The sequence below is a fragment of the Populus euphratica genome, unplaced genomic scaffold, assembly GCF_000495115.2.
Source record: "Populus euphratica unplaced genomic scaffold, PopEup_1.0 scaffold443.1, whole genome shotgun sequence".
Taxonomy (NCBI): Eukaryota; Viridiplantae; Streptophyta; class Magnoliopsida; order Malpighiales; family Salicaceae; genus Populus; species Populus euphratica.
The window spans coordinates 14404-39658 of NW_011500327.1; the positions used below are offsets into that span (position 1 = coordinate 14404).

The window sequence follows — 25255 nt, forward strand, 5'->3', positions numbered from 1 at the left end:
AGATAACAATATTTATAAAAAAATATTTATTTAAAAAAATAAATGTTATCAACATGAGAATGACTCCACTTATAAGATAAGATAAAATAAGGTAGTGGTTTATATTACATGATAAAAAATTAAATTGAAATATTGAGCATTCAAGTCACATGTCAAATTCACTTCTTTTTCCCCACCATGTATTTTTCTCACCCACCCCGATCCTTTTTTTAACTCTTTTATCTTTTATTTGCCTATCCCTTTATCCCTTCTTCTCTTTATTTACTCCTTGTGGATATACTTATTATTTATTTTAGTTCTTATTTATTTACCTAATTGCCGTTGTTTCACTCTCCAATTGTATTTTATTTTTATTTTTTTATCTCTCTGATTTTTTTGAGATTTTTTTCTTTTTGAATATAGAGTAAAAAATCAACCCCGCCAATTATGAAGCACTTGACGCATCACTATCTCAGTGCACACCCTCTCACCACACAATTCTAGTGATTAGCATGTACCCATATTAATATTTTTAAAAATTTACTATTAATTATTAATTAACACATCACATTGTAGAAAAACTTAATATGAAAATCAATTCAATAAAAAAGTCAATTTGTATAAAAAAAGATTGATATTTTATAAATCATCTTACTTCTTAGAACAAGATTGAATCACTGATTAGGTAATTTTTTCGGACAAAGTCAATTAAACACCGGTAGGATAGATGAACTTACACCAAAGAATTCCCATGGCTTTAGATATTATATTCATTAATAGAGTAATTAACTACACTCTAATTAAACAAAAAAACAATAGAAGGCATGCAGAGAAGAAATGTATATCCAGATTAATTATATTAGAAGGTTAATTATTACTAATTATCCTTGGATTCTTCTCTTGAAGTTGCTCACCGGCAACTTCACGTATATGGCCCAAAAATCCACAGGCCCCACGATCTATATAGAATCCAATTTAAAGTTGTGATTTAGGTTCATTTTTTAACTTCCTTTGATCCCTAGTGATATGATTCGAAAATATTACAAATTATTAAGTGTATTCGAATTATTTATTTAAGAAATCAGATTTTTTTTTTCCACTGAACACTCTGCAAACCCAGCAGGCAGGTAAGGCAGCGCGGGGCTGACAGGCATGCAACTCCAAGGCTCGAACCCGTGACAGCAGAAGGCAAAAATCCACAGGCCCCACGATCTATATAGAATCCAATTTAAAGTTGTGATTTAGGTTCATTTTTTAACTTCCTTTGATCCCTAGTGATATGATTCGAAAATATTACAAATTATTAAGTGTATTCGAATTATTTATTTAAGAAATCAGATTTTTTTTTAAATACTACTGTTTAGCACTACTACTTGTATAAGACGCTGGGAGTCAAAAGGCGTCCACGGTCCATCTCCTTACCAAGAGAGACTATGCGTCTCATTAGTTTCAACTCCTTTTAAAGGATATATATCTCGGCACAAGCTTCACCTCCAAATTCTCCCAAATCCCATCTCCACTCTCAAAGTGCTCTAAACAACACCACCATCAAGAACGACGAGAACAATACTGAAACAATTCAAGAACAGCAAAACCTACACAAAGATTTCTCATCTCCACAATCACTAGTGATCATGAGCAATAATTCAGTTAGAGTGCAAGAAGACCAAAGGGCCAAGACGAACAAGAGATACATGTTTCTTTTGGTGATCAACTACCTGTTCCTCTTTGCGGGCTCACTCTCTTCGAGCTTACTCTCAAAGTTTTATTTCAACCATCACGGTTCAAGCAGATGGGTATCTACATGGGTACAATCTGCTGGTTTCCCTCTTCTTATCTTCCCCATTTACCTCCCTTTTTATGTCCTCAAATGCACTGATAGACGTCCCTTTAGTCACTTCACTCCAAGGATATTAATCTTATCAATCATAATAGGTCTTATGTTAGGCCTGAATAACCTTCTCTTTTCATGGGGCAATTCTTATCTCCCAGTATCAACCTCATCTCTACTTTTGTCTTCTCAACTTGTATTCAACCTTATTCTCTCGGTTATCATAGTAAAACAAAAGATCACCTTTCAAAATCTCAACTGTGTGCTCCTTTTGACCCTAAGTTCAGTCCTTTTGGCTTTAGGTTCAAGCCATGATAAACCTCAAGGACTAACCCGTGCAAAATACTTCGTTGGTTTCTTTTCAACCATTGGAGCTGGCTTGTTATTTGCTTTATATTTACCAGTCATGGAAAAGATATACAAATGGATCTACTGTTATGAGATGGTGATGGAAATGCAGTTAGTGATGGAGATTGCAGCCACAGTTCTGGCCACCGCGGGGATGGCATCAGACGGTGGTTTTTCAGAGATGAAGAGAGAGAGCCAAGTCAAATTCGATAAAGGACCAGAGATTTACTGGGTTACGGTGTTCGCTAACGTGGTTACATGGCAGCTATGCTTCATGGGCACAGCAGGAATGGTTTTCTTAACATCATCACTAACAGGAGGGATTTGCATGACTGCCCTTTTGGCCATGAACGTGTTAGGAGGGGTGCTGGTCTATGGAGATGAGTTTGGTGGTGTCAAGGTAGTATCTACTGTGCTTTGTGGGTGGGGTTTTTGTTCTTATGTATATGGTATGTATCTTAAAATGAGAGAAGAAAAGGAGATGGAGAATAAAAATCATGGGATGGAGATGGCTCATAACGTTGCATCAGCCAACAATGTTTAGAGAAAAATAATAACTAGTAGTATCTTATGTGGGATTAATGAAAAGATGATTCAATTCGAGGGATTGGAGACAAGATGATGAGTTTGATTCCATTTCATTGTCCAATATTGGTATTATCGACCCCATTATAATAATTACCATGTTGATCCTTTTTGTTAATTAATAGCCAGTACTTACAATTAAATTATCGCGAGGATTATATCATATGGTGGATTTTATTAATTTTGAGGTTGACTTTATTTGTTTTAAGGGGGAAAAAACCTGGTAGATCCACCGAATTCCTTCCTTCTCTCTCTCTCTCTCTTTTAATTCTGGAGTTTTTTTCCTTCTTCCCTGACAAGACTCTTCCTGTATAGCTTCAAATTCAAGTAATTTTGCTTGAATATCACACCATACCTTCTTTAAAATCATAAAAAAGAAAAACAGAGAAAAAGTGGTAGCTCTTTTATGAAAAAACCATTGGGAAAAAAGATTAATAAACAAGAATTGAAAGTCCTTGTTAAATGGCCATTCTTGTACGGATACCAACTGATTCTTGGATTATTGACTAAAAGACTGAAATTCCATTTTATTTTTTTCAAATATATACTGATATTCTATTTCTTTTTATTTATTTATGCAAATATAGTGTTCTGTAATGTTATTTCCTTGTGAACTCGGATTTACTTTATTACTCCAGGCAAGAGTAAAGAACAAGTAGTATGCTTTTCAGTGGGATAGTATTGAATATATGAATACGGTTCATGTACGTGCATGCTGTTAAAGGTGTGACTCATTGCTTCCGACCATAACTATCACTTTAAATAATGGTTTAATGTTGTATTCTGTACGTTAATTCTTCGAAAGATGTTTTGATATTGTCACGGTAGTCGGTCTGTAATGGATCTGCCCGACCCTGAGCAACACTGCAGGGGGAGTGGTGGATTTGTGCAGGATATGAGACGATGAAACCTCTCTCTTTCATTTATTCTTCTTCTTCGCTATAATAGGATTGTTGATACGAGAAAGCAATTATAAAACCTGAAATACGCAATATTTAACGTACGGCTCTTCCCGTTGCATTAATTTTTCAATATTTAGTTAATTAGCTTCAATCAAGTAAAACCCAGGGATTGAACAAGTAAAACACTATAATGATATATAGATGAATATTGGTTTTCGGTGGCTTTTTCTTTCAAATTCTACTAATGAAAGTGGTACTGTAAACATATCTTGCAATGACAATCCATAATTCTCTCTATTACATACATACATACATATATATATATATATATGTTAAGTGGCATTTACATCCTAACACTGATTATATATAATATATTTTAAACCACGATATATTTAATTGAAATGGTGGAAAACGCCTCTAACTTTTATTGGAACTTGTCATAAATCTTGTTATATTCTCTCTTGATGAATATATATATATATATATATTCTCAAAACTTGATTAGTCAACATAATTGGGTTTTTAGTCGTTCATCTAAATTTATAAAGTATATTTTTTTTTAAATAAAGTTTTCTTGAATTAAAAAAAAACTAGTGAACAATAAATTTCAAGAGATCATCGCCTGCATTCAATTTTTTTTGTCACGTAAATTCTTGTACATGCGGGCTAATTAATTACTTTGTATAGCATTTCTTTTGTATCATTTGATTTTTGTTTAACAAATCATGATCTAAAAAAACATTGTAAATTAATATGTTTTTTTTTTTATGAAAACCGATGCTATATTATAAAAACAAGGACCTGCCATCAAGATGGAGGCTAGGAACTAATATATATGAAATACACTTTATTTTAGAAAATATAAACAATAAGACTCACTGAAATAAAATACAATAACCTCGTCAAGGAAAACAAAAATCGCCTGTGTGGTTATTATTTCTTAACAATAAAAAATAAAAATAAAAACAGGACGAATAAGAATTATAAAATAAAAAATGAATTATTTGAAAGACGAAGTTATCATTAAAATATATGAGATATTATAAGGGTATCTTAATTGAATCAAACATCTCAATATAAATTTGTGTTCACACACACACACACACACACACACACACACATATATATATATATATATATATATGAAGTTTAGGTCTTTTGCAATCCATGAAAATCAGGGATTGCTCGTTGCCGTAATGGGCACTCGTGTGTTTTCCACTAGCGAGAAACATCCAACGATCGACATCATTGCTCCACAAATCTACTGGCTTACACCTGAGAAAAAACAAAAGCTAGGATTTAACATTTCCCGCGGTTATAGTAATGGAACGAAAATCAACTTCAGAGGAAATTATAAATAAAACAAAAGCATAGGAAGTGTCGGCTATTGCACAAGAGTGGATTTTCCTTTTGGCCTTTGTATTTTTGGTTTGTTCTGCACTGATTAGAAAGCTCTTCCCATCTACATGCCCTAGCTATACCTAAGACTAGAGATAATGTAGATGAGCATGAATATGATTTATGATTATATATCTTGCCTCCCAAGCTATTATCTTCTTTAAGTAAAATCAAGTTCTTGATAGGCTACTTTTCATGTCAATTGCTCTCTTGTAACTATTCTCAGTGCAGGTGGTGGGTCACCCACATTTTAAAAAACTAGAGATAACGGCAAATTGGTTTTCCATCTTCAGCAGAAGATCGTTGAGATATTCCTTTTCTTGTAGTGTAATCAAATCTTATTGAAATGCAACGTTCTTTAATTAATCATTGCTTCGTGATGAATGGAACAACTTCTCTTCACATAAAGAGATGATATGAACCCATGAGGTACGTGTCCTAATTAAGATTATATATTAAATAGGGGCATCAGCATCATTCCAAATATAACATCTCGTTTGAGTTTTGATTGGTACTGCTAGAGAAATATCTCACAGCCTACTTTGTAATAACAAACAAAGTCAAGCCGATAATTTGCAGCTAAGATCGGTGGGGAATTGTGAAAAATGTCACATCTTCCTGGCTGCTACTCCCTCTTCTTCTCTCCTTATCTTGATGGACATATGTATCAACTATACCAGTTTTCACTCATCAAAAATATTAATTTCTTTCTAAATCAAATATCAAGTCATAACTTATATATAGTTTTAACCTAAATACAAGTCTTTTTTCAGTAAAGCCTTTCATTATACACCTCAAGCTCCATCAAGCCCTTAATCGAGACTAAGTTTATTTGGGTGATGGGGTGATTATGAAGTGAGGTGTTACTATTTGGGTGCCTTTGATCTGTTTATTTATAAAATTTTAATGATTTTTTAAAAGTATTATCTCTAATTAGATCATTTGAAGTCAAAATATCAAAGAAATGAATAAATCACCTTATCTACTGAACTAACTCTTCAAAATTAATTGAGGTAATGCCCTTAAAACACAAAGGCTCAAAATCTTTCTTAGAGTTTCTCTTAAATTAATTGTTTGATGACTATAAAAAGCTATATCTGCTGATTTATTTGCCCCAGGACAAAAGTATGCAATTTCATTGATGCAATCATTCTTGACATCATGTTTCTAGAAACTTTCGGTAGGGTTTTTCCAGGAGGAGGAAGAAGAAGAAGAAGAAGAAGTTACTGACAGTAGCAAGGATTTCGGTAGAGAGTTATATTATCTCTCTATTTGCAAGAAAAATAAATGTATTGGCTGAATTCCAGTACAGCGTCTTCAATTATGGCATGCGTGATGCCTCTTCCTTTATTTATTTATTTTATTGAAAAAAGGCCATGAAGACGTGATATGCCTATCTTTACCTTATGCCACGAGACAAATACACCTCTTGTTTTGTTCTATTTCAATATATTTTCAGGAAGCAGACTTTTCCTTTCGTTAGAGAATGATATCTAACACAGATATATAAAAAATTAATTGTAACAAAAAGGAAAACTAGAGGGTAGCAAAACGACAGTCATTTCATTATATGCTGATATCAAACACAGATATATAAAAAAATTAATTGTTACAAAAAGGAAAACTAGAGGGTAGCAAAACGACAGTCATTTCATTAGCTTTTTAAAGGCGACCAAGCTAAAGTACAATGAGCCAATAATAATGAAAGGGTCAACCAAAGTAAACTTGTCCGTTTTGATTATTAAAAAATTAATAATTAGATCCTGCTGGATCGCATATTCTAGTGAATCCCTTCCCCCGCCCCCAAAAAAAAAACCCAAATAATAAATAAATAAATCAAAATTCACAAACGATTAGTTTGGGATCTAAAACTATTAGTTATCTTATTATATATCGAGGGCTTGTTTTAAATGCATAATCGAGTGACATGGCTAGTATAATTTTGCCAGTGACAAAGTATACGCTTCAATTATTTATCGTTTATTTATAGTCCTAAGTAACTTTTTTTTTTTTTTTACGGTTAGATTATCTACTAATTCAATTTGATACAAGTTTGGTGCGTGACGATCTAATAATCATGAAATAGTCCACAATTCAATTTGATACAGGTTTGGTGCTTGACGATCTAATAATCATGAAATAGTCCACATGAAATTCCTCAACTTTGGGTTAAATTTCAGTCACTCATTCAGTATGCCGAATTCAAGCCATATTCCTTCGTTGGGACTTATCATTGTAAAAGTTGTTTCATCAATTATTTTTATATAAAAATATTTATTTTTTAAATTATTTTTTTTTTATTAACACATCAAAATAATTTAATAATATAAAAAATTAAAAATAATATTTAAGAGCAAAAAAATTAGATAATTAGTCTCCAAAGTGTTTTTTTTTTTAGATTTCACATTTTTTAGCATAGTAATTTTACTAAAATAACCGTAGTTTCAAAATTTACTTAAGCTCACTTTGAGGGCATTTTCATATTTTAAATTGGGGGTTATTTTTGTTATAATAAAGTTGTTTTAAGTGTAAATCAGTCCTCCATAATAATTAAAAAATATTAGGTGTGTGAGAGAAGTCTCGACATTTTGATGGCGCATGCGCCGTTATATGAAAGTTAAGAATGTGCTCCTACCATGTCATTCGATCCTTGATGGAATTCTCTTCCTCAACATGTTGCGTGTGCTTAGTTTTGGTGAATGAGTTAATATTTTCAAATTTGATCCTTATTTTTATTCTTTTAGTTGTTATTTTTTTTCTTTTGAATCATTTTTTTATGATTGATTTTGTTTTTAAATTTTTATCATTTAACATTTGATTTATTGAAATTTAGGTTTTGTGGTTTTTTTAAGCCCAGTGTTTCCAGTCAAATGGCGTAAAGTTATTGTGGATTAATTTTTTATTGGTTTAAAAGCATCAATTCTCATAATATTTTTATGTACTAATTAGGGGTGATTATTTTCGATTCGGTTTGGTTTTTATCTAAAAAATAACTAAAATAAAATTTTAAAAACCTGAAAAATTTAACCTAAAATAAAACCAAAATTGCTTCAAACCAACTGATTTTGGTTCGGTTCGGTTCATTTTTTAACATAAAAACCTGAAAACCCTATATTCAAACTGACCAGGTTTTTTAAACAACCTTCTCTATAGCTTCTTCAACTTCCCTCTTGTTTTTCCCTACAAACCCCACAATTTCAAAAGCCCAATTATTCAACAAACAACAAATTTCAAACATGTAACAACTACAAGCAAATAAAATACAACACAAAAACCATTTCATTATTCTAAATTGATCCTCAACAACCACAAACTTGTCTCCACACATTACAAAAAGATTATGAAAGAAACTAAAAGACCAATATAAAAGTTAAACAAAAAACAAACTTTTAAAATAAAGAGCTTTATGTAAACAACGAAGCATAGTAACCCATGATGTACAAAGCTTTTACTTTTCTTTTTAGCCTTAGCAGGAATTATAATAGGAGTTGCTTCAACTTAAAAAAGAAAAAAAAAGACATGGAACTGTGATAAGAGAAAACAAACACTGAACCCTTGAAGATGAAGATTTGAAGCATACACTAAACTAATCTCTAGATTGTTCATTTTTTATCAAGTTGAGAGTGTGAGAGATTGAGATTTGAGAGTTGTGGCTTATGAGGGCTTCGAGTGGAGGGGGGGTTGTTGGATGTGGAAGGAGGGGGATGCTAGGATTAAAAATTTAGAAAGCGAGGGCTTTGAGTGGGGGGGGGATGCTAGGATTAAAAATTTAGAAAGGAATTTTTTAAAAAAATTAAACCGGTTTAATTTTTTTAGTTTCAGGTTTATCTAATAAAAAAAAAATTAAACCGGTTTAATTTTTTTAGTTTCAGGGTTATCTAATTGAAACCAAACCAAATCGGTTGGGTTTTAAAAAAATCTTAATTTTTTTATAATTTTTTTTTTCTAATTTTCTCAATTTAATCAATTTTTCAGTTTTTTTCTTGGCATAATAATCTCAACACACGGTTTGAATAAGTAAAAAACTGCTACATCATGATGTGCTCCTACCCTTTCCCTTCAATTCATTTAATTAGAATGTCCATCCACTTTCTAAGAATAAGTTTTCTTCCGGCTCTATAAAAATTAAGAATGTTAACTTAAGTAGAAAAAATATATTCACATCCCCACGTTCTGAGGAATGTGATTCCCTGGTTTTAAAATGGAATCACATGCATTACTAATTAATTTTATCGGTGGTGTGATGTCCTGATATATATATATATATATGTGTGTGTGTGTGTGTGTGTGTGTGTGTGGGTGTGGGTGTGTGAGAGAGAGAGAGAGAGAGATTTTCGAGAGTTTCAAGATTTTTAAACTCGTCAATAAAAATACTTGCATCTCAATCCGCGGGCTCTCCAAAGAATCTTGAAACTCTTCAAACCTAGATCATGACCACCGATGTATAGTACTGCTAGATAACCTTATAAAGCACTACTGGGGTTTAAATTTACTATACAAAATTGATTCTCCGGAACAATTAACTGATCGGAGAGAATCTAAATCTGAATGGATACCGTGGCTGAAATCCAAAATCGATACCTATCTCTCAGACTTTTTTTATCCCTTTGTCCTATGAGGACCTCAAAAGAGTTGGGCTGAGCTTGTATAAAGCGCATGGCATATATATGTACACGATATGTATGAACAAAGCTAAAAGAAAGATGGCATCTGCAGGGCTACGTACATTATAACACTGCTGGTGGATCCAAATCGTCCTGGCTAGCCTGATTTCAGCTGTTCCTTTATGAGTATGTATGTGGTTGCAGCTTGTCAAATAAGCTGCAAGCCCGCGACGAATCCCTTTTCAGATATTCTGGCCATGCTCTTCTTTCTTCGTGTTAGACTTTTGCTTTATTATTTTCCTTTTCAGAAAAGCAGGAATTTGGGAGTTGCCTTGGCAAAAGCTTTAGTGAGATAACAGCATGGAAATTATTCATTAATAGTATGTTTTGGCACACCTGATGTGCTCATTGGAATCATTCAAATAACAGGTGTCCATGGGAACGTCTAGGTTTGGAGACATAAAAGAAGAAAAGTTGTATGATATTTCTTTTCCATTTCCCCACCAAATTTAACTGTATATGTATATATTAAGGTGATGGTAAATGTTAAAGTATATATCCCATAAGTCGAGGCTTTCTTGCCATACTTTAAAGGATAATTGAGTGTTGGGAAAAAAAAAGAAGCTAATTAATGTTTAGTTTAATTCGATGTGCTAGCTGATCAAGATTTAACTAATTAATAAGTATGATTCTAAGCATGTAACCAAATTAATGGAATGTTTGTTAAAATAAACATCATATATATAGATGTATTAAACTAGTAACCTCGAAATATATATAAAAACAAAGAATATATATGCTGACACATACTTTAATTAGCTTTTCTTGTTTGTATGAGTAATTAATTTCTTTTTCATTCATTAATTTTCAGCGACTCTCTCAGGAATAAAATATGAACAATATAATATAAAACTTTGGATCAAAATATAAAACTTTCAAACTAAAAGGATAAAAAAAAAATTGGAGGCCAAAATTTAATTCTCTAAATTTTTATTTTTTTGGAAGTAATAATTTTTTTTTTCCTAAACCAAACATCAACTTAATATTGGAATTTTCTTGACATCATGATAACATAAAAAAATTAAAATAAATGATCAAACTCACCCCAAACCCTGGAGGAGGAAAAACTTAAATTACCAAAAAAGAAGGTAAAGACTATTATACCCTGACTATGCTTTTAAATCTACTTGTAACTTAGTCCTCTTGTCAATTACATGTTATTTTTTTTAATTTATTTTGCTTTTTTCTCTTCCTGAAAAACAGAAAAAAATAAAAGAGAAGTGAGTGAGATGGGAACATTAATTGGGATAGAAGGTAATCTTGGAACAAAATAAATATTAATTAAGGATAGTCAACATTAATTGATCAGAGGACTATTTGATTATTCTTGTGCTCTGGGGATTAATGAATTAATTATAAAACTACAGGGACTAAGTTCTTATTGAGTCAATTGTATCTCAATCCTTCGTGACAAAAAAGGAGAGGAAGAAGAGGAAGAAAATAAAATAAAAAGGAAGGAAGGAAGGAAGCTAATTCCATGGCATGAAGCTGAATTGCAACTTGAGTTGTCATCCTTCGAAACTTAAAAGTTTATCGGGTATTGAACGATAGCTGCCATTGATGACATAGACAAACCTTTTACAGCTAAAATTACCTGCGACTTACATAAATGATGATCATCAATAAAGCTAAGCCACTAATTAATTATATCAATCTGGTTTTGCAGTTGTTTTAAGTGGAAATAGGCTCCTTGATTTGATAAGAATCAATTTTCATCAGTTTCTTTCCATCAGGACTGAAGGAGTATTGATACGATGGTAATTACCTATTTTTGATTTGATAGAGCAATGATTATCCCATTGAACTTAGAAATGGAATCATTGAAAAAACTTGAACACAATATTTGTTTGGTAGGGTGTAATGTCATTTAATATAATCAATTCTCTGGTGTAGTGAAGAATATGATGGAATGGAGTTGATTGATGCATTATATTTTCCTTGTTTGATTACATATGTTCTTGCAAGTAAATTTAATTTTTTCAATAAAAAAATTGTTTGGCTAAAATAAATAAAAAATATATTAACATAAAAAAATATTTTTATAACAAAAAATTTAAATGATTATATTTTCAAATTTAATAATGATGGTAAAAACAATTTAAGACCTAATTTTTTTTATATTTAAAAAAATTTGAATCCATGGGGCCGTATATACAAAAGAGAAGTTCTATTTTGTAAAGAAAAATTTGGAGGTTATTTTTATTGGTTTTGAAAATCAAATAATTTTTTTATATATATTTTGTAAATGTCAAAAGTGCTTTAACAATATTATCTTGAAATTAAAAAAAAAACCCATAAAATAATGTTTTCGGTATATTTCATACTTTTAACATTAAACATCATCATAAATCATGATTATGATAGTTGTTTCTAATGTATTTTACCATTCATACATTAAAATGTTTTGAAGTATAATTAAAAAAAATAAAAAATATTTTATTATTTAACCTGATAATGTGATTGAGATTTTTTTATATATTTTTTTTTACAGATATATCAATTATATTCTAGATTTCATAACTAGATCCCTGAGAAATTTTAAATAATAAAAAAGTAATTTGTTATAATTTTTATTTACAAAAAGATTAAAAGAGGAGGATATTTTACTTTATTTTCTAATATAAAATATAATTTATTGTTGAATCTATATATTTTTTTAATTTTACTCTTAAATATTAAATTTATTAAGAATTGAATTTTATAGTTTATTTTTTATAAAGTTGTTGTAATCTTATGATTTAGAAAGTGAGTTTGATGGACTTATTTTTTTTTCATTTTTCTAATGGGCCTTTTAGTTTTTTAATTTTTTTCTTTTAATTGTATTATCAAACATTAAATTTATTGGAGATTGACTTTTATAATTATTTTTTAATTTATATGTTATGAGGTTATTATAGTATTATGATCTAAATTGCGAGTTTGACAGGAATTCGATCAACTTATTTTTTTATTTTTTAAATATTTTTATTCTTTGTTGGATTAATTCATTAGATTTTGTGATTTGTTTTGATTTATTTCATCTTAGTATTTATAAAAAATTATTATTTTAAGTATTTATTTTAAGTTAAACTATATTTTTATTAATTATTTGAGTTATTTTTAAACTTGTCATATCATATCAGGTTAATTTCTATATGATTTAAAAAAAATTTCTAATAAAACAAATATTAACAATGCATATATATATATATATATATTTTTATATATTAAAAAAATATTGATAACGTAGTGCGCGATAATGATAGTGGCTTCCTCTAAATCATGTTTATTTAATTTAAATTTAATAATTTTTAATCAACATCAAACTTGTGACATTGTTGCTTGCTCCATGTGTTATTAATTCGTTAGTTAATTCTGATGTGAATCGGGATCACTTGCAAAAGCCCAAAAGACTAATCCATATGGAGTAACATTTGGGCCTTTACTTTCAACCACCCAAGGGATTATCATAACATCATCTTCATCTTCTTTAACATTGAACTCCCAAGATTTTGAAATGCTCAAAATTGACACGCATGAACCTATCATCAACTACTTCATACCAGTAACTCCTACTAGTTTTTCACATAGATATAGAAGGCAGGAGAGTGAAGAAAGATGATGTTAACAATGGCTTTGCAACTTTACCAAATGCCCCTTGCACGCTCATTATCTTCTTCTTCTTCTTCTTCTTCACATTCCCATTCACTCTTCTTTCAATCCCACCAATACACACCTTCTTTGAATGAGCGACTGACAACAAGATTGGCGAGTATTTTTCTCGACCATAATGCTTTGAGAAGGAGAAAGACTGGTAATTTGTTGGTTGGTAAAGAAGACATAGAATTGAGTGTCCAAGATCAAGAAGAAGACCAGGAAGAGGAAGAGGAAGAAGAAGAGGAAGAAGAAGCACTACCCCCTAGCCCTCAAGACCTCCAATATGTTCAAGATATCAAAAGGGTCGCTTTTCATTTCCCCTCACCATTTTCTCTTTCTCGTTTCTTTTAAATTTTAAAGAATACCATGTGTCTTAGTAATTGATTGTATCAGTGTCTTTTGGCTAGGTGTTGGAGCTTCTAAGGAAAAACAGAGACATGATATTTAGTGAGGTATTTTTTGTTTCTTTGTTATTCAATTCACTTCATGTTCACTGTTCTTGCAGCTGAATATTGTACTACAAATTCGCTCAATATTTTTGTTTCTTTATTATTAAATTCACTTTGATCTCAATTACTCATCCAAATATTTTAGGTTAAGTTGACAGTAATGATTGAGGACCCAAGAGAAGTTGAGAGAAGGAGACTGCTTGGTATTGATGATGCTGATACCCCAACCAGAGATGACTTGGCTGAAGCTCTAGAACAAGTAAATCCCTCCCTTTATAACTAATAATCACCGCTGCTGCTTATTCATTTCTTGTGAAGTTAACTTTAGAATTGAAATGTGCTTGAACCTAATACCTTATTGAGATTCAATTGTGCTTTATATTTGACAGCACTGAGGTTACTATTAGTCAATTTTTGCCAAGGCTAGCTGGAGATTTGAAGGAAGTTATTTTTCTGGCTATTGTAATGCATTACCGTAACTAAAGAATGAGACTGTGTGTTAAGTATTGGGAAAGTAGAGGGTGATACGTTAAGTTTTCTCCCATGAACTGATGTGCATAGATTTGGTTTTAAAATCTGCATTCCCCTACACATAAACAAAGACATCCAAGAACTCCTTGTTTTGCAGATAGTTGCTAATTTGGTATAGAAGAGGATAAATAAGCTGGAATTGAAATTAATCATCTGACCATCTAACATAACGTTTCAATGAGTTGATCAAGTATCTCCAATCTTCTCAACTTAGTTAGTAGCAGATGGGAGTTTTTTTGACAGATATCCATCCCTGATCTTTTAAGTGCTGAAACTTTGCAATTTCAAATTTCTCCAAAATCCATAACGATAGTTGCTGCTTCAAGCATTTGCACTTCAAGAAAGTTAGCTCACCTGCTCCAGTAGAGAATTTGAAAACATTCTCTTTATATTGATAAGGCGTGAACAATATTATTTCATTCTTCCTAATATTTGATCCTTTATTTACCAGGTGAATGAAGGCAAAATCCCAAAAAATCGGGAGGCACTTCAAATGCTAGCTGAGGAGATGATAAATTGGCCTAATTTGGAGGTAAACTTGTGGTTTAGTCTATGCTCATTGTTGATAATAGGGGGTGCTATGGTTTTGACTTCTTCTGGTCTCCTGATTTTCATCAATATTTAAATTTTCAGAAATCAGCTGTACTTGTAAATTTACTTACAGATAATTCCCTTCTTTAGGTGAAGGTTAGATGTAAACATAAGCTAGGATGAACATTAGCTATGATCATGTCCCTTTGCAATATGATTTCTGAGATAATGTGATATTTTCTGTGCTTAAAGCAAAACATTTTTCTCAGCACTTTGGGTGAGAGATTAGCCCAGAGAATTGAAGTTTGTGACTGCATTTCAAGCATATATTCCATGTATGGTCACATAAAAGGAAAGCATAAAAAACCAATTCCTTAAAAGACTAAGATAGTTTGGCGAGGCACCCAAAGACATTCGAATGGGAGTTGAAATTCAGAACGAGCTGGGAAGTGATAAATGAGATAGGCTGTTGTGAGCAAGGTATGAGACAAGAACAAAAAGGAGCGGGTTTGGTGAAGGTGGGATCATTCTCAACAAGGAGGTGATCGTGTTTTTCAAACATTCACTGTGTTGAGGTATGCAAGAAGTGATGTGCAATGCAACATGAATAGAAAAGATTGGGGTTTTCTGTGTTCAGTTAGCCAGAATACACAGAAGTCAGAGAAGGGTGAAAGAATCACTATGCAAGGTTGTCTAAGTTGGATATAAAGAGTTATTAAAGCAAATATTTTCTTTGAATGATCAGCAAAAGGCACAGAGCATTGAAAACTATGAATAGATTGAAGCGGAGCCACAACCCTACTACATTAGTATGCTGTGTTCTAGTTTAAGTGAGTTGAGTTATATCACTTCCATGTTGACAGTACTGTGCAACAAAGTCACGTCACCTCTGATAATAAAGTATGCTGCAGGTTACGAGTAATGAACCTCATATTTACTTAATTCTGTGTGTAAAAGTAGCTAGAAAACAAATCTACTTTGTAAGGTTCAAGACTAGGTAGTTGAAACTAAGTGTGCAATAACATGATCCCTTGATATTCTAATCATAATCTATCAAGGACTAATAGGCATAGTCTTGACCACATAATTTTGACACATTGTGAAGGAAACTTTATCCCGCTAACTGGGATAATTTTCACCTTGCATGAATAAGTCAACTTATTAGAATTAGCCAATTTAACCTAGAGTTCAACCCATAATTGAAAAGCAATATATCCATAACCATGCAACTCCACTGAATTCAACTCAAGTTAATCGTCAGAGTTTCAAGTTTGCTACATAGGTCCCTTTTTTTACTTTACCATTCTGTTTTAAGCCAAAATTCTGTGAATGGTTGCGGTTCTAAACGCCTGAATCGTTTGTGTACCAGCTCAGCCATGAAATTAATTGTCATTTTCCTCTTCTTCAATCCTTGTTTCAACCCATTAATTTTCCATACTGGTGCATAATGGGTCTGCATTTTTTCACGGCAACACCATTTTAATAGATCCTCCCTTAACTTGTATTCAGTGATTACCACCTCCACCTTATTTGTGGCCTTGCTGAATATTTGTTTATACAATGACCTGTTCCTTGAATAGGTTGAAGCACCAAAGACAAAGCCAAGCAAATCCCTTTATGCAAAAGCCACTGACACTGGCATAAATCCTAAAGAGGCTGCAAGGAGACTGAAAATTGATTGGGACTCAGCTGCTGAAATTGAGGATGCTGATAGGAATGATGAAACTGACGTGCCCCCAGTTGTGGTTTGTTCACTTTCTGTTTAGTTTAATGTGTATTTCAGTTAAGGGTGGTCTGCTTGTGTGTTTTTCTAAATACAGTAGTCTGGCTGCTTCTCATGAGCTTGCTGTCCATGTGGTGCCAATACTCCTGCAAACATGGATACAACTAGCTCTTAAAATTTTCTACTCGTGAAACATTTGATGTGGAAAATACTGACTCTCTCACAGTTGAAAGGCACTGTTAAATATGTTTTGGTTTCTTATAAAGGCTTATTGATTTTCTAACTTCATACATGGAAAGCAGAAAAGAAATAATATGATTTAAATAGTAATACCTTTTGTTTTAATTGCTGATTGATATTCCGTGCAATCTTTAACTTGACTACAATATTTGTTGAAAAACACAAACCATTTACTATCCGCCTCGATCATTAAATCTGCATGCTGGTTGTAGTGGCGTCTTGGTGAGGGGAGGATAAAACAATCTGCTATTGAAAATTGAAAATTGACTGGTCTAATTTGAGGTTGTAACCAGGAAGCTAACTCTTTTGCAGGGTTATGGAGCGCTATACTTGGTCACAGGTTTTCCAATCATCATTGGTATTGCAGTAGTATTAATCTTATTTTATAATTCTCTCCAGTAGAGATTTTTGTCCTACCTTTTAACTTAAAATGTATCATATTCAAACAATGTGAATACCCCATGATTATACAATCACAATATATGTTAATTAATTGACTTTGCTTGAGCTAGTATGATAGAAAGTTTCTAATGAATGCCTCTTTGCAGCTCCCTAATGATCTTCCTTTGTTGTGTTTTGTGAATGAAGAAAATGAAAATATATTACAACAATTTCTTGCAACTTCCAGGCAGAAATTAAAGAGTTGGTGTCATGTCCTTGTTGGTGATCTTTTATGGTTGGCCATGCGATACTTCTTAGTTTTTGATGCCCAAAAAACATGAAGTCTTTTAGTATTGCTTATTGGCTTAAGCCTCATCGTATGTCTTGCATGCTTGTTATGGTGATTTTATTTGTTGACGCAAGCACATCAAACAGTGGTTTCTCTGGTGCTTGGGGGGCACTTATTTTTGAGTCATGCTGGGGACAAACTAGATTCTAGCTAGTGTCGATTAGTGCTACTCTTATTAGACCATAATTATTGCAGGGAAGTCAGCTCTCATAAGAATATAATATAAACTAAATTATTCTGAAGCTAGCAGATGATACATTGATATATGACATAGAACTTGCAATATTATATAACTACGCCATTTTTTATACGGGCGAGTGGGGAAAAACGTGGAAATCACTACTCATTGACACTTATGACATGCTGCCCACGTCCTCACTTTGCCATATTCCTCCTCTTGTTCTTATAAGTAGTTAAGTCGCTCATTTTATTCTCATAGCTAGTTTGTGCCCTTAAACACCATGGTCCCAACTTCAGATATTGTCCTTCCCACTTCAAATAATGGAACTCGCGAAACACTTGAGATCTCTGATGATCTGGACTTCTGTATGAGTACTGCTGAACATTTCCATGAGTTAAAATTCATGGCTATTGAAGAATCTAAAAAGTTGGTCAGAAAGGAGAGTATGCAAAAGGAAAAGCAGATTTCAGTGGATCCAATATCGTTGAGAGAATCATCAAGGAGAGAATCCAGCTTCAATTTCATGCTGCCGCTAGTTTCAACTACTCCAACTCCAGACCTGCTTCCACCTGTACTGCCTTCAAAATCCCAGCTTATAACCTGCAGCCTCCCCAGTTCAGCCAGCTCATCTCCTTCGATCAGCTTCACCATGTTGAAGAAGAAATGGAAAAACGAAAGCCAAGCATCTCCCCGCCAAATTGACAAAATGGCCAGTCGACATTCTTCAGCACAAGCTCCCCTCGCTGCTCAACAAGAAATTCACTTGCGAAGGAGCAAGTCTTGTGCGGAAGGATGGACAGCCTCACCGGCTGATGAACTTGATCTTTGGTTCACCAGACCAAATGCCTGCAAATCCAATAACAGACCTCATGGACACTTCAAAACTGAGGCTAGCAAAGAAGATCTCATAACTGGTGAAAAGATGGATTCCATTGATGATGGATTTAAATGCGGTGTGCTATGCTTGTACCTCCCAGGCTTTGCAAAGGGAAAACCAGTGAGACCAAAAAAGGAAGAAGTAAAAGTAGATTTGGGAAATGTAATATCCAGGACAGTTTCTCTGGAAAAATTTGAATGTGGTTCATGGGCTTCATCGGCCATCATAAATGACCATGAAGATGACTCCATGAATCTTTACTTTGATTTGCCGATGGAGTTGATCCAAACTAGTTCCAATGATGCAACTTCACCAGTTGCTGCCGCCTTCGTCTTCGACAAGGATCGAAAAGGAGTTCTCAAAAGTTGTTCAACAAGAGCATCACCCAGGAAATCCCATGAATCTTTTCGCCATGTTCGGTTTTCAACATCATCTTCCACATCGCACCCTACCTCGCCAACTTCTTGCATTACACCTCGCTTGCAAAAGGCTAGGGAGGACTTCAATGCTTTCTTAGAAGCACAGGGTGCATGAAATTTCTGCTAACTTCCTTTCCTTCTAGCATCGTGTTCTTCTGTTTGCTGCAATTGTGCAGTTTTGGATGACAGTTTTTACCGAGTCTGATGTATCCTTCATTTTCCAGTCATATTCTGGGGATAAGGTAGAGAAGGTTGAACAATATAACTGTACGAGAATTTTTTCATTTCTTGTACTTCATTTGTTTTATGTATTGGGTGGATAGAATGGTCTTCATGAAGTTGCTGTCAAATTAATTCTAGTGACCAATGAACCACCATGCAAATTTTCAGCATCTATCGATGGGTGAGATTTTGCACTTGGGTAAGATTGAAAATCCGTTCAATTACCATGAGAGATCGAGTTGCTATAAGAAAGTGAACTGCCATGTTTCGTTGCTCCTATTCCTCTAAAATGCCATAACCTTGCCCAACACCAAAGATAAGAACAGAATGATGATTAAAAAAAACCTGTTCTAGCTATATTTAACAATACATCTGTTCAAAATTCATTTCATCTTTCAGAATTACAAGAGCAGAAAAGGTCGCTTTCAGTCAGTTGACCAGCCTCGCCTAATACTGGCCATAATGATGAGTTCATGGTTGATTATATCCCTAAAATTTGTGGTAACTTTACCCTGTTAACACATTAATAGTTTCCTGTTTTCCTCAGCTCAGGGAGTTTGGTGTCGTGCAACCTGTCATGTTTGTGTCTACTTGCTTTAGGTAATCAGCATTACTAAATTCTTCAACATTTAGGTATTCGATGATATTGATACATATGATCTCTAAAGGTCTGCAGTCCCAAGACATGCCATTTTCAAAGGAACAGGTGGATCAGAAAATACTCCTGTAGAAATTTGATCAAATATAAATTGGTTTGCAGCTTCAGTGTAGTGCTCCCCATCCCAAACTACCCGTACCGAGGGGTTATCACATGAACCCACTGTTTTTTGGGTACCGTTTACTGCAATGGTTGCTCCACATACAGCACCGCTGCTATAGTTATACAGGTTGCCATGGCCACAGCATGCTACAAGTGGAAGCTCAAATCCTGCAGTTTGCAAAGAAACCACATCAAATACATCTGGAAGATCAAAAGTCACGAATATAATATGTTGAGCGAATAAGAGAAAATGAGCATATCCTGCTAAGGTGATAGATGCAAGTAATTCTCAACGCGATTTGAGTGTAGCATCAAGGTTTAAATACCATATGTTTTCGGCTCGCTGAACAAAGCATACTTCAGAGAATAAACATCTACGTATGTGAATAAAGCTGTTGGAAAATCTCTCCTGAGTTGAAAAACACTTTCCTTCAACTTGTGATTAAAGTATTGAGCTACTTCATTGTAAGGCTTAGCGCAACCTGCAACATCTTTCTCTGCTGTGGGAAATCCAACTAAAATGTAGCCGAGACAACCAATTGGTCCGGTGTTATGAATCCAGAATGATCTAGCTCCCAAATGGTATATGTTCTGCATCCACATACATCAACAAGACTCCACTCTTTTTAGCCACTGAAATTCTAAGAGACTCAGAGGGGTGAACCATATACATGCTATGTATAAATATTTACACTGAAATTGTTCTTGCATTCAATGTCTAGAGGAGGGAAAAGGAGCGGAATCGAGTTGCATACCTCAACATTTGTTGAAAATGCATTAATCATATCAGGGACAGATGCATTCACTTCCTCAACAGACATACTAAAAAATCCAGCCCCGAGATCATTTTGACCAATATCAAATGTGTATAAAGCTTTTTCAAAGTATTCTTCACGGGGCATCAACCTGGCAAAAATTCCTCCTACAGAACCAAGTCGTGCCAATTTAAGGTTAATTAGTTAATCGAGCATCATCTTGAAAACATGAAACCAATAAACTATGTTATAAGGGATACCTCCTTCCCTGATCAACTGTGACCTGGCTTTGAATTGCAAGAATTGCTCATACTGTACTCCAAGGTAGAAAGGACTGTATTCACCATTTGGCATAATACTAGTTGGTAAGGTAATGGTGGATGATGAAGTGGCAAAGTTTGCTCCATGTGTGAAGTTCGTCCCCAGAGAATTCAAATATGCACTCAGATACGGAAGATTAAGACTCTTTGCTGAAAAAACACGGTTTTTTCCAGCTATTTAAATAAAAATAATAACTGGGAAAACCTCAATCTACTCCTAAACCTATCTACTCATTTTCAATTGAGTTCCAGATTTATGAATTTTATCAAATTCAATCTGAAATATTTCAAAATATTCTCAATCAAGCATTTTGTTAATATTCATCAATTTTTCTTCAAACTGATGTCATCTCAGCGCATAACTATGCATACTAGACAAAAAAAAAAAATGTTAGTATTGTTCATTAATTTTTCTGACAAATTTTCTTCAAATCGACACCATTTTTATGGATAAAACATGAATATTAGGCTTAAACTAGTAAAAAAAATGCAATTGAAAGAAAATTCATGAATTATAATCTCAAGATTCCAAAATCAGTGACCGCTACACAACTTAAGATGCAGATTAACTTGTATTGGTGTATTTCTTTCATAAAACATACTTAACATTTAAATTTTTAACATGCTCACCTGGAAACTAAGAATCTATACTTTGGATTTTCCAAAGTTAAAAAAGAAAAGCTTACAAATAAAATCTATAATAAGCCTTCCATCACAGTATCTCCCTGCTGGCATGTCAAAGTACGTCTCTCCATTGGGAAAGTTAGGGGGTGTGAAAGAAGCTGCCAATCCACCGGTATCGGAGTTGGAGTCACCAAAGTTAAAGACTGCTGGGAACTCACAGTTTTCGAAGTCAAAGATGGTGGCGGAAGTTTCAAAAGGCGTGGAAAAGGAGAGAAGAGTTATAAGATAGATTGTAGTACTAGGAATAAATTCCATGCTGGAAGTGAAAATTAGCTCTCTGTAAGTGAAAAGGTAATGCTTTTGGCTCTCAGGTCAGACCAGACCTACGACATACGCCACACCAAAAAACAAAAACCCTCCATGACGAAATCGATGACGATGTTTTTGCTATTGTTTGATGCTTCGACAGGAACATTTTATATGAAGTGGTTTCTACCATTAGCAAAACCTTGAAAAAAGAGAAGTCGAATAATTAATAAGAGACATAATCGTGCGAGGCTAGACAGCAGTTAGATCTTGACAACCGTTGGGCCGGAAGTCACTTGAAGATTGATAGTATTTCATATTTACTAGGCAGAGGCCTGGGGCTGCGTCGCTGTTTACTAAAGACTGGAAAAAGACCCTGAGGCCCTAACACAAAGGGCTTTAAAGCCTAGTGGCCAATTTTGGGGGTTCGTGTTAGAGATTATAGGCCCAGCCCAGATCCACCAGAACATTATGATTTTTATTTCTCTCAAACACAACGATGCAAGGCGTTTGAATCTACATTTTAATCCCTCAATTTTATTTTTTTAAGTTTGATCCCTTATGGTTTTGGAATGCTTGTTTAGGTCCCAAAGTTTATTTTTTTTCCATTTCAATCCTTGAAACTTGAGAGAGGAAAATTTATGGAGAAAAAACTTTTGGGTGGTCAAATTCTGTCATCAATAACTTTAACTTTGATTTTGGTATTTATATATTTATTTTTAAGAATAGAACTTAACGGAGGTGATTTTTTCTTTAATATACAAAAAAAAAAAAAAATTCAACCTTGAAAGGTTTTTCTACTTGATTTGTTTTTTCTTTAATATACAAAAAAAAAAAATCAACCTTGAAAGGTTTTTCTACTTGATTTGATTTTGTATTTTTAAACCGAATAAAATATGTTTTGTTGGTGGGAAGATGGTTATAGTGGCTAGGGGGTGTGTTTTTTAATTATTTTTAAATAAAATAATTTATATTTATCTAATTTTGTCATTCTTTTTAAATAATATTAGCATCCTTCATGGTAATATCTACAATTTATTTCTTAATAAGTATATATGAACATAATATGCATAAATTTATAAATGTATATGGAATAACTATTTTTAAAGTTTTTTATATAATTTTCTCAGTATAATTGTTTTATTTTTTTAAATATATTCTCTTTAAAATTATCAATTAACTATTTTTTTAATTAAAAGTTTCTTTTAAGATTATGATAAAATTTTTAAAAAAACATAGATTATAATAAAAAAATATCTTGGCAACAAAAAGCCCACATCAATAAAGCAAACATGACTTGATTGAAGAAATACCTTTTAGACTTGTTTCAAATAGTTATATTTTTTTTTATATTGATTTTAGTTGTTTACAATTTATATATATAAAAACAACATAGTTAAAGAAATATATTTAAAAAAAACACACTAGTAAAAGAATAATAATTTATAATATCAATAAAATCTAAATTATTATATTTATGATAAAAATATTTAATTTTATATAGTTAAATAAAAAAAAATTAAATATACATCAATGTTCCAAAATCAGATATTATCATGTGGATATATATTTTAATTTTTTACTCAAGTCGGCAATAATTTTATCATTTCATTAAAGATACCCATCAAAATTTTAATTTCCAATTAAAATCTTGACAAGACAAGAAAACATATTTACATTATCAACACGTTCTTATCTCATGTAAGTAAATAAATAAATAATAGAAATTAGTGTCATGCCTATAATTGGGGTCGCCGACGTCACGCTTCAAAAAGATTTTTTTGATGAGTTTTTAATATAATTTATGCACGCATAATTAATGTATACAGATACCAACCGTAATATATATTAAATACATCGTTTAAGGTTATTGAACTACACGGCAACCGTAACCATGACTGCCATTTAAAACCATCCTCCAGTTCCATGCCCATCTGACATGGACACTCCACCCCTCACGTGATATGATGCAATTAACAACGTTACGTCACCGTCACCGTCTCTCGTTGAAAATTCTATGTTTTGGTGTTAACTGAATACGTATTCCTTCCATAAACCGTTAAAAAACTCATACAAATAAAATAAAAGGAGGTAAGCAATTTATTGTTTAAATTACTGTGCACTCACGCATAATTGCATTGTGAATTCAATGGAGCTTTTTTTCATGTATATATATTTTTTAATTTGATTATTTTAAGTTATTTTCTTTAATGTCAGTTTGTTTTGATAGATTCAATGAGAGATTCTCGTGGAGTAAAGAAATATCGCTATTAAATTGTTACTTAATTTTATAAAAAAATATTTAAAATCTTTGGTTTTCAGAAGATTGAAATAAAAAGTATTAAAATTAAAACTAAGAAAAAAAAAACATCTAGTTAAAGGAAGACGAAAATAAAGCTTGTGTAGAAACCAAGTGGAGGAGAGAACAGAAAAAAGAAAGAAACAAAGAGGTGAGGAATGAGGTGAAGAATTGGCCATTGTAGCCTTGTCATCACAACCTGCCAGGCGAAAATAATATAAAAAAGACAGCAAGAATATATAACATAAAATTCTGCGGGATAGGATCACCTTATAAAAAACTTTAATTTAAAATTTTATTGTTCCATTTTTTTTAAAAAAGTAATCTGTCATTTTTTTAATTCAAAAAAAAAAAGTAATCTGTCATTTTTTTAATTCATTTGGGATGTCACGGTATAATAATGTGATATTTTAATAATATTAAGATTTAAAAACACGATATTTAACTAAATATTATGGTTGTAAGCAAGTCGTAATATTAATTAACAAACTAAATAACTAGATATTTTAAAAAATAATCTAGTCATTTCTGCTATTATTTAATTTTGAAGAATTTTGGTGTGTTGAGAATGAAAAAATTCATAAAATCATAATTTTTTTATTCTAAAATTTAATTTACTTTATGATTCTTGGGTAGTTAAATTTTTTATAATTTTAATATAATATGCAAAAACCACAATAAAATTATAGTTTTTCTTCTATATAAAAATTATACTTAAAATTTTATGTTATTTAAAAACCTTGTAAAAACAACAATAACTCCAATCAATATATTCAATGATGATTAAAGACTAGAATAAGTTTTATTTTTTAACTGTTTTAAGAGCAAAATAAAAGGATTTAGTGGGTTTTTTTGTAAGTGAGTTTCTGGCCTAGTGGTGGGAAAAACTTGTTCTCTTCTTCCGCACCTGGGTTCGAATCTCACCATGCACGCCTGTCACCCCCG

The 25255-nt window shown here is 32.4% G+C and overlaps 4 protein-coding genes across 6 annotated transcripts; 3 read left to right on the forward strand and 1 right to left on the reverse strand.

Moving 5' to 3' along the window:
* The first annotated feature begins 1455 nt into the window (after window positions 1-1455).
* On the forward strand, window positions 1456-2865 carry LOC105113652 (probable purine permease 4). Its single transcript, XM_011009907.1, has one exon. The coding sequence runs from the start codon at window positions 1614-1616 to the stop codon at window positions 2700-2702; it is 1089 nt and encodes a 362-aa protein (XP_011008209.1). The 5' UTR covers window positions 1456-1613; the 3' UTR covers window positions 2703-2865.
* A 10312-nt stretch (window positions 2866-13177) lies between these two features.
* CEST (death domain associated protein) lies at window positions 13178-17331 on the forward strand. The gene is made up of 6 exons (XM_011009913.1): window positions 13178-13646; window positions 13751-13795; window positions 13938-14051; window positions 14775-14855; window positions 16435-16599; window positions 17130-17331. Exons 1-6 carry the CDS (start codon window positions 13305-13307, stop codon window positions 17217-17219), a joined length of 837 nt encoding a protein of 278 aa, XP_011008215.1. The 5' UTR covers window positions 13178-13304; the 3' UTR covers window positions 17220-17331.
* A 111-nt stretch (window positions 17332-17442) lies between these two features.
* LOC105113654 (uncharacterized) lies at window positions 17443-19590 on the forward strand. Its single transcript, XM_011009912.1, has one exon. It carries the CDS (start codon window positions 18009-18011, stop codon window positions 19137-19139), a length of 1131 nt encoding a protein of 376 aa, XP_011008214.1. The 5' UTR covers window positions 17443-18008; the 3' UTR covers window positions 19140-19590.
* A 29-nt stretch (window positions 19591-19619) lies between these two features.
* On the reverse strand, window positions 19620-22056 carry LOC105113653 (esterase-like). 3 transcript variants are annotated; one of them, XM_011009911.1, is made up of 6 exons: window positions 21768-22056; window positions 21022-21231; window positions 20762-20928; window positions 20333-20597; window positions 19868-20174; window positions 19620-19760 (listed from the first exon to the last, which is right to left on the reverse strand). In XM_011009911.1, exons 1-5 carry the CDS (start codon window positions 22018-22020, stop codon window positions 19909-19911), a joined length of 1161 nt encoding a protein of 386 aa, XP_011008213.1. In that variant the 5' UTR covers window positions 22021-22056; the 3' UTR covers window positions 19620-19760; window positions 19868-19908. The 3 variants fall into 3 exon arrangements, with proteins under 3 accessions (XP_011008213.1, XP_011008212.1, XP_011008211.1); XM_011009910.1 differs by having other exon boundaries at window positions 19701-19767; window positions 19875-20174; XM_011009909.1 differs by having other exon boundaries at window positions 19701-20174.
* Between the last annotated feature and the right edge of the window lie 3199 nt (window positions 22057-25255).